The 9,577-nt window shown below is 31.4% G+C and overlaps 1 protein-coding gene across 1 annotated transcript; it reads right to left on the minus strand.

Moving 5' to 3' along the window:
- Positions 1 to 941: 941 nt before the first annotated feature.
- On the minus strand, positions 942 to 6,303 carry LOC145330337 (uncharacterized). Its single transcript, XM_080174970.1, has 11 exons — positions 6,270 to 6,303; positions 5,474 to 5,615; positions 5,139 to 5,282; positions 4,361 to 4,609; positions 3,954 to 4,012; positions 3,498 to 3,586; positions 3,371 to 3,419; positions 2,888 to 3,145; positions 2,450 to 2,618; positions 1,799 to 2,144; positions 942 to 1,524 (listed from the first exon to the last, which is right to left on the minus strand). The coding sequence occupies exons 1-11, from the start codon at positions 6,301 to 6,303 to the stop codon at positions 1,372 to 1,374; spliced, it is 1,692 nt and encodes a 563-aa protein (XP_080031096.1). The 3' UTR covers positions 942 to 1,371.
- Positions 6,304 to 9,577: the final 3,274 nt, after the last annotated feature.

Genomic DNA, 9,577 nt, shown 5'->3' on the forward strand with positions numbered 1-9,577 from the left:
TCACAGGTTCTCTATTGGATTTTATTTAATGAATTGTCTATTATGGTCAAACTGTAATTTGATCATTCTTCTTGCCTGTCTGTCTGTCTCGTCTATCTGCTGAGTTTCTAACATTGGTCTAACAGACTGATTCACTTAATTAACCCCTTACGGTCGGGCCCCTTACCGCACCTTAATCAGTCGGGGGGGGGGGGGGTAGATATACCACACTTTTCTGGGATCTTGCTGCGTCAAGTATCAACTGTGGGGAATACCAAAGGATGACTCCATGCAAAATTTGAGCCGGCTCCGGCCAAAACCGGCCGGGATTTTTATGAAAAACCGGTTTTTTCCGGTTTTTAGGGGGTATCTGTAAATCTAGCCCCCTCCTGGGTACGCCACAATATTGATTTTTGCTTTAAGGTCTGATCTGAATTCCTCATCACTGGATATGACCCCTAGAGTTGAAAAAATGGTTAAAATCCGGTCTTTTGACCGGTTTCCGGCCATTTCCGGCCCAAAAAAAAAATTTAAAAAATCAAAATTTCATCTAAAATTTAAAAAAATATGCTTTAAATTCCAGTTTTCATTAATAATTTTTCAAAAAACAAAAAGCTTAGGTAATGAAGATAATTTTAACAACTTAAAATGTGAAAAAAGGTTGAAAATTGACAAACTTATGTCAATTTGAAAAAAGTTGGTAAATCCTAAAAATTTGACGGATTTATACATACATTTCAGAATTTAGGTTGACTTTGGTCTTTAACACACGCAATATCCAACAAAATTACAATGAGAGGGTCTAAATGTTTTTCTTAATCCAAATTCTACATTCCCTGGCGGTTCCAGGGATATATCAGTAAGGCTTGTCGGCTGGCCAGAAAGCTTTTAACAGGCGGCCGACTAAAGGCCGGATTTGATGGTTTTTAATAATATTTGAGTCAATTTTCAATGATAAGATAACGAGTTCAATATATATATATATCAATTTTGAATTTGTTAATTACAATATCACATTTAGTTTTTTATCACAAACTAATTACAATTTAATATACAATTTAATAGTTTTTTGTAGCGAAGCTACTCCACAATTTAAAATGTGTGTCTGTCCGTATGTCCATATGTCAGGGGATGAACCTCTAATTAAGATATATGTCTGAGTTTTTCTGTGTACATTCCTCTCAGCATCTAATCTAATTCCGTCTGTCTGTTGGTTAGGCTCAAAATAGTTACATTAATTTTTTGTTTGTAATATCTTAAGCCACATCTGCTCTATAATCCACTTTGTCCATTTGCCCACTTTGATCAATGTACTACTTATGTATGTTGTAATCCTTGTTGTTTGTTATTACAAAAATTTATTGATTGCCAAAATACAATTCTTATATAAAACTATTCTTCTGAAAGTTCATAGTTTTTAATGATGCTATTGTAGGTAATTTTTTTCCTGGCTTCAGAAATAGCTACTGCCTTGCCCAATTTAGACTCAAAAGGAATGTCTTTCATAGCTACTGACGATGTCAATTGGACAGCAGCCTCAACTCTCTAGAAAACAAGGATTAATGCATCCATTTGTAATGTAGAGTAAGAACTACAGAAAATATCAAACTACAACAAGTGATTTAAAGCTATAGTACAGTAGAGTTTATCATAAAATCACAAAACAGCAAATAAAGTTAATTATGGATAGCAGGAGAGGCCAAAAAATGTATAGATGTATAGAAAGTAATTTGTTATAGTGTAGCTGCGCTACTTAAGTAATCCTTAAGTAATTTTAAAAGATGAATTCAATCAAATATCAGAATGTAATATCTATAACCTGTGAATGGCATTCATAAGGCACAGAAAAGCCACCATTCTGTGCCCACTGCATTAGTTGGTCATCGTCTATTCCTTTGAGAACAGGTGGCTCTATGACCAATGCATCAGAAGTGACTTCTGACAGTTTCTGAGCATTGATATTAATATCTTTCGGTATTCGAAATACCCTCCTTTCTGTAACATTATTTCTCCTGGATTCCATGATTTGAAGATAAGCTTTGATGCGTTCTTGCTCATCAGGGGAAGCTAACATCCCCACAACTAAGTTTTCTTTATGGAGAAAGAAACCATTGTCAGATAGTGCTTTTAACACGACATTTTGAATATCCGAAGGAAAAAACTCCCTAAAACAATTTATTTTGTATTGCAAAAGTTGTCTTTTTAAGTCAGAAGTGATTAATGTAAAAAAAAAAATTTTAATTTCCAGAATAGACAATTCCCCAAAGTTAAAGTAATGGTGTTTATTAATTTCTATGCTTTTTAGTAGCGAAGCTACTCTATAATTACTAATGTCCGTCCGTCAGGATTTGAGGGAAACACAACTTTCTTGGTCCCAAACTGAGATAGCACTTCGTTACTTATGGATGTTTTCATCCTCGTTTCTGTCTTTTTATTATGACAAAAAATTATTTGAATATAAAGATTTCACCTTGTCCGAGCCATTATGTTGAGTGTATGCAACGGACCATGCACAAAATTACTCTGTCGTTTTACGTCCAAGAAACCACATGCATAAATCTTGATTGTAAAGTTGACAAGCTGTGTCAACTTGTCTGACAGATTTGTACATCGCATGTAATGGTCCAAGATGTATGTGGCTAGAAATTAAATTTATCTAATCATTCTATATTTAGCAAGAATGAGTGTATGTCTAAAACTATTTGATATTGTTTACAAGAGATTATTATCAGACAAAAAACAATTATGTGCAATAGTCGAAATATTTTTGAGATTTGTTTGTAGTAAACTGAAGGTTAAAAAAGAGAGAAAAGGATAACAGAAATTTAATGGATGGAGAAAAGGATATCCAATAATTCTGAACTAAACTAGTAAACAGTATGACAAATGTTATATTGCTAATTTATACCTGTATTGTTCCAGCGAGCTGATGATAGGTGTCCTATTTTTGAATTTCTTAGCCTATGGCTATACTTGCCCTCAATACATGCCTTTGCTATATTGAAGAGCATCCTTTGGTCACGTGACATCCCTTTGACTATTTCAGCATCTATTTGTGGAAATTCGGGACAATATATGGGAGCAAAGTCTGTTACAGAAGGTCTGTTTTCTGGTTCGTTTGCTGCTTTCCTAATTTCTGATCCAATTGGGCCATCGGGTAGGCCATCTACAATATATTTTAATTTATATTTAGTAATTCAAAGCTTTTTGTTTTTTAAAGAAGTTTTTAAATAATGTTATTAGTTTATAGAATTGAGAATACTTAAATAAAAAAAGAACATTTTCTATTGACTTTTTGTGAAGTCTTGCTCTATAAAGCCATGTCTTATACTTCTTTTTAACTTTCTAACTTTACTATCCAAAATATCAATAACATATTTTATACTTTTACCTGGATTTTTTGATTCGCCATCAAGATAAAACATGACCTTTTCCAAAACCTAATATTGTATTGGATATTAGTTGGGTTAGGTTAGGTTTAGATAACTACTAATTTGAACTTTCAATTTGTTTCTAACCTTTTCTTCACAATGCAACAAACAAACACTATGCTGAACATTTCTATCTATCTTGTCTTCCAATCTTCTTATCAAACCAGTATTACAGCCTAATAAAACGAATTTGTTGAGTTTGCTAAAATGTGTTTCCTGCTATGAGAATTAGTTTATAATACATATTTTTGTGTAAACTATATTCATTCTGGCAAAATTTTTGTTTATTTTGTTGGCATTATTATCTAATTTTTGTTAGTAATAGATATATAAATATTTGTTTGTTATTTGCTTGAATGCATAGCTATTCTATAAATAGTTTTAAAACTTAAAACAAGGATGAACACATCCATAAGTAGCGAAGCTCTAACTCAATTTGGAGCCGAGAAAATCTCGCTTCCCCCAAAACCTGAAGGATGGACGGACATTAGTAAATATAGAGTAGCTTCACTACTAAAAAATGATAAATATAATTCAATATACCAGTATTCAATGCAGTTCCATCACACCCTACTATCTTTAAATCTGTTATGTCTATATTCCTGAATATTTGAATAATTAACATTACAAAATACTGTAATTTTGAATTAGTATATCTAACTTATATATCTTATATAAGATGTCAAATTAAAGATCTTAGTATTTTTGTTCATAATGGCAATTTTCTTTTCTTTTTTATTGTGTTTTAGTACCTTAAAACCGACTTAATCATTTTTTTAAAAAAAACTTAAATTACTTTAAAAATGAGAGGTCTACAAAAAAACAATTGCATATCTAAATTCTATGGAAAATTTTACATCTACTACTTTCTAAAAACACCGACTAGCTATTTAAGATAAAAATTAAAAAAGTTAAGACCCCTTCTTTAGAAGATAAGTATTACAGTTTACCTTTCTTCAAGATATTCAAACATATTCTCTGATATTGAAGCTGCATCACCCTTTTCAGAAGTGAAAAATCCGAGATATTTATCTTGTATTGTAGTCATTGATATGTGTTCCCTTATTTTAGGTACTCTGATTGTTTGTCCATCCAAGGTTGGTAACTGTTCTGTAATTTTGAGCTGTTTGCCGTCAAATCCTAGATAGGATAATTTCAAGTTGCTGATAGAAGATAGTAACATCTTTCGGTTTTCTTTCCTGAAAGTAATAATATTGCATAACAAATGGTAATATTAATTGACTTGCTTTGCTTTCTAAAAAGTATCTAACTGCTAAAGAAATGACCAAAGCATACAATCTAACATTCTAACATTTCTAAGTTAACAATAAGAACTATACATTAAACAATATAAAAAGCTTTTTTAATAAAAAAATTGTCATAACATATAATTAAATTTTTATATTGTGTTGTGTTGGCCATTTTTATAAATTTCAAATGGGTACAAAATCCTTTAAAGTATAGAAATTTCCAACTGTAAATGAAAAATTATTTTGAGAATATATTAGTTTACTGTTGAAAATTTTAAGAACAACGGCAAAACCGCTGACTTCTTCATATAATTCTTTTGCTGAATTTAAATTTTTTTTATCATTCAAGATTAACACAACATAAGCAGTTGCTGTGAAGCTAATAGAGGATTATAAAATTATCTTTTAGGTATGTAACTTAATGGCAAACATCATATAAAATCTGAAGTAAAGTTTTTAAAGAAATGTTAAACTTTACCTGCATCTTTCAATCTTTCGAAAATTCAATTTAGCTTCTTGATTGTGTGAATTGATATGATCACAGTCCAAAAGAAAACTATTGATTACATCTACGGCAGCTGCATTGGATATCGAAAATCTATCTAGAGCACAAGATAAGTTCCTGAAATTTAAACCCATTAAAAAAAACAAGAATAACAACAGTCTTTGAAATTATATTAAAGATATATGTAAATACCCACTCTTAATTTTATATTTGTAAAGCTGGTGTTAAGGGCTAATCTGAAATAATTATACACATTTATATTAAGTGATTGTGTAAAAATCTATGAACTTGCAATATTTTGTCATTACCTGAAATTTGTATTTCTATAGAAACCACTGTTTTTCTCTTCCATATCATCGTACCAATCTAAAGTATCAGTATCTTCTTCTTGGCTATTATCTTCATTATCAGAATCAGTTGGGTAAAAGTGTTCTTCTTCTTGTCTAAAATCTAAATGCAAAATATATTTTTTCTTCTTTAGATATACAAATACAAAATAAAACTTTATATAAATTTTTCATGTAATTACAAATAATGTCCTTATTTGGCAACAAGGATGACAACATCCATAAAAGCGAAGCACTGAAACGGTAGGACAAATGGACATTAACACTTGTATAGTGTCTAAACTGAATAATCAGAATATAAAAGTATAAGAGTCGAAGCAAAATTGTAAGTAAATTTGTTGAAAAACTGCTTGATTATAGAGTTGCTTTGCTTATAATTTTGTTCTTTGTTGTCCCAGGAATCAACATACCAAAAATCAGATCAAACGGATAATTTGATCACATAAAAATGTGTTGTTAAAAAAGTAGAAAAATCAACATGTTTAAAATGGACATACAGACATTCTGGTTATGATTATAGAGTTGCTACGCTTTCTAAATCGTACCTAACTACTACAGGAATCATCATGCAAAGTTTGAAATCGATAGGACGATTCTAACATGCCTTAATTAACGAATAAAAGCTATCAATCTCGGACGGACGGACGGACGGACAGACCGACCCTAATTATAGAAAAGCTTCGCTTTTAAAAATCATTTCGGAAAAATTATATCAAGTCATATGACGCAAAAAAATAAACTTTAATATATTGATTACCTTCATGAGTTTCATATTGTGCAGAACTTCTCATATGATATGGAGGTATATTTGTTTTATTTTGTAAAACTTTGTGATAAACTTCTAATTTCGATTTTGGTACTTTTGATTCATCTATTGCAGGAAATAGCTGTAACATTATTGCTGGTAGTTTTTTCTTTGCACAACAATGTTTGTATACTTTTCTTATCTCTCTAACATATCTACGTAAGTTGCTTATGTCACGAGCTACATCATGATTGAAAATCTCATTAACCTTAATTGAATTCATTGAAAATCTATTGATCAAAATAAAAATTTAACTTTACATCTTTCTGACAGCTTTTATAAAGAAACGTCAAATATTTTGTAATGTAGTTATGAAGTTTGCGTTAAAATTTTATCATTAAACTCTGAATATGAAATATTTTTCATTTTTTCTATATTTGGATGTTCAGCTAATAGTTATAATTTTTAAGGCTTACTTACTTTTAAAATAATTTTATCTAAAACAGCCCCAATATCGTTATCGTAGAGAGGAAGTGCATTACAAAGTTCTAAATTGGTTGGTAAAGTGTGGGAAGGAAGGTCACATTCTTTAAATTTTTTGTTCCCAACCAACTCCAGATTGTTCCAGCTAATCCGTTCTTTAAAATACTTTCTATAACGCATCTATATACATTGTAAGAGATAGATAATATGATAAGACAATTATATATAGCTTTTTTGTAGTTCCTCTTTTAAAACCTATAACTTGGGTTTCATAATTAAATAGCTGCTGACGCATTTTTTAATAGAATTAAATTTCACTAACTTTAATGAAATAGATATAACAGAATAAAGTTTAACATAACATAAGTTATATATGCACTATAAAAAAAAGCTAGCTTTAGCTATGTTTAAAAAAATGCGTTCGATACAACCTAAATACCACTGCCAGCCAAGCTAGGCAAAACTGTAATTTTTTCAAAATTTTAAAATAAGCTAACTCTTATTCTATATTTTAATTATTTTAGGATATAAAGTAAACCCAATCCAACAACAAGGATAACATAATAAGAAGAAAAGTTTTAGAGAATTGAAAAAAATAGTTGTTTATTCTAGTAAAGCTGACTACTTCAAGCAAAAAAATTGCGGTCAAAAAAGGGGTAAGAAAATAAAAGGGGGTGATTCATTAAATCCAAACATCGTTCATACACACAATTTACATTAGAAAAATGCGGTCAAATTTTTAGGATTTACCAACTTTTTTCAAATTGACATAAGTTTGTCAATTTTCAACCTTTTTTCACATTTTAAGTTGTTAAAATTATCTTCATTACCTAAGCTTTTTGTTTTTTGAAAAATTATTAATGAAAACTGGAATTTAAAGCATATTTTTTTAAATTTTAGATGAAATTTTGATTTTATAAATTTTTTTTTTGGGCCGGAAATGGCCGGAAACCGGTCAAAAGACCGGATTTTAACCATTTTTTCAACTCTAGGGGTCATATCCAGTGTTGAGGAATTCAGATCAGACCTTAAAGCAAAAATCAATATTGTGGCGTACCCAGGAGGGGGCTAGATTTACAGATACCCCCTAAAAACCGGAAAAAACCGGTTTTTCATAAAAATCCCGGCCGGTTTTGGCCGGAGCCGGCTCAAATTTTGCATGGAGTCATCCTTTGGTATTCCCCACAATTGATACTTGACGCAGCAAGATCCCAGAAAAGTGTGGTATATCTAGGGGGGGGGGGGTCACCCCCCTGCAACCAACCCCTAGCCCTCCGGGGCTTAAAAAAATCCTATAAATGAACCTAACCTTATTTTTCTCAGACACCATTTGACCAATAGGGATGATTTCTTAAACTTAAGCTTTTATGATTATAAACTAACTCCTAGATTATAAGTCACCCCCGGCCGCCAACCCCTAGCCCTCCAGGGCTCCAAAAACCCTAAAAATGAACCTACCTTTATTTTTCTCAGAAACCATTTGACCAATAGGGATGATTTCTTAAACTTAAGCTTTTATGGTTATAAACTAACTTTTAGATTTTAAGTCGCCCCCCTGCCGCCAACCCCTAGCCCTCCGGGGCTCCAAAAAATCCTAAAAATGAACCTAACCTTAATTTTCTCAGAAACCATTTGACTAATAGGGATGATTTCTTAAACTTAAGCTTTTATGATTATAAGCTAACTCCTAGATTATAAGTCACCCCCTTGAAAATAAAGGTTAGGTTCATTTTTATGGGTTTTTTTGATCCCCGGAGGACTAGGGGTTAGCAGCAGGGGGGTGACTTCTAAACTAGAAGTTAGTTTATAACCATAAAAGCTTAAATTTAAGAAATCATGGTTTCTGAGAAAATTAAGGTTATGTTCATTTTTAGGGGGGTTTTGAGCCCCAGGGGGCTAGGGGATGGGGGTAGGGGGTTGACTTTGAAACCATAAGATGTTCATACCCCTAAAAGCTTAAGTCCAAAAAATTTGCATGGTTCATCAAGTGGTTCCGGAGAACCCCCCCCCCCCCAGCATCAAAAAAGCTTCAGTTACGTCCCCCTTTTAAACGTAAGCTTTTCTTATATGTCAACATAACATATCTAAATTTCATAGAGATCCGCAGCCGTTTTCCCCGCTGACCGCCTGCTGCGGCCGCTGAAATTTATATTTGATATTTCTAATACAAAATTTACTTAAAGATAAACATTTTCTGTAAAAAAATTGTTCTTCTAGCTTCAAAAATAAGAAAATTACAGCCGTTTAAAATTTTTAAGTAAAAAAGGTTGTTAAATAAAAAGGTGAACTAAGCAAAAATTGACTTTGACTTATAAAAGGTCGGAAATTTATTATCAAACAGGGGACTTGCACAAAAAAGATTTAGCCCTCTAGGTCTAATAGGAACTGAGATAATAGGGGGGGAGCGTTGAACGCCCACCCCATCACCAACCGATTAAGGTGCGGCAATGGGCCCGACTGTTAAGGGTTAATAATACATATTTAATAATTAATATTAAAATCGATAATACTGTAAAAATGGTTGAATGCTTGTTTCAATAGAAAATTAGATTTAACTAATAATAATGTTGAATCTTGTACCAGGAGATAAACAAATAACCTTGTGTTGCAATAAAAAATAAAAAAAATTATCCAATTTACTTATGAAAAAAAGTGTAATACTGTATCTATAATCTTTTCGTACATAAATGATAATAATATCAGGTTATATTCCATTAATTTTTAACCACCTAAATTTTTTGACACTTACAACTTTTAACAGCTCCCTTTAACCAAAATCAAGGATAGTTTATTTAAGTATGTCACCAAAACTTCATTACATAAGTAATACATTTTTA

Source organism: Acartia tonsa, chromosome 10 (genome assembly GCF_053477335.1).
Source record: "Acartia tonsa isolate MP-2025a chromosome 10, ASM5347733v1, whole genome shotgun sequence".
NCBI classification, from domain to species: Eukaryota; Metazoa; Arthropoda; class Copepoda; order Calanoida; family Acartiidae; genus Acartia; species Acartia tonsa.

What these genes read in the sequence shown, in the direction of transcription:
- LOC145330337 (XM_080174970.1), bottom strand. Translation starts at nt 6,303, where the DNA reads ATGAGAAGTTCTGCACAATATGAAACTCATGAAG. An exon ending in ACAATATGAAACTCATGAAG is followed by an intron (nt 5,616 to 6,269) that starts GTAATCAATATA and finishes TTTTGCATTTAG; the next exon opens with ATTTTAGACAAGAAGAAGAA. An exon ending in CTTATGAATGCCATTCACAG is followed by an intron (nt 1,525 to 1,798) that starts GTTATAGATATT and finishes CTTGTTTTCTAG; the next exon opens with AGAGTTGAGGCTGCTGTCCA.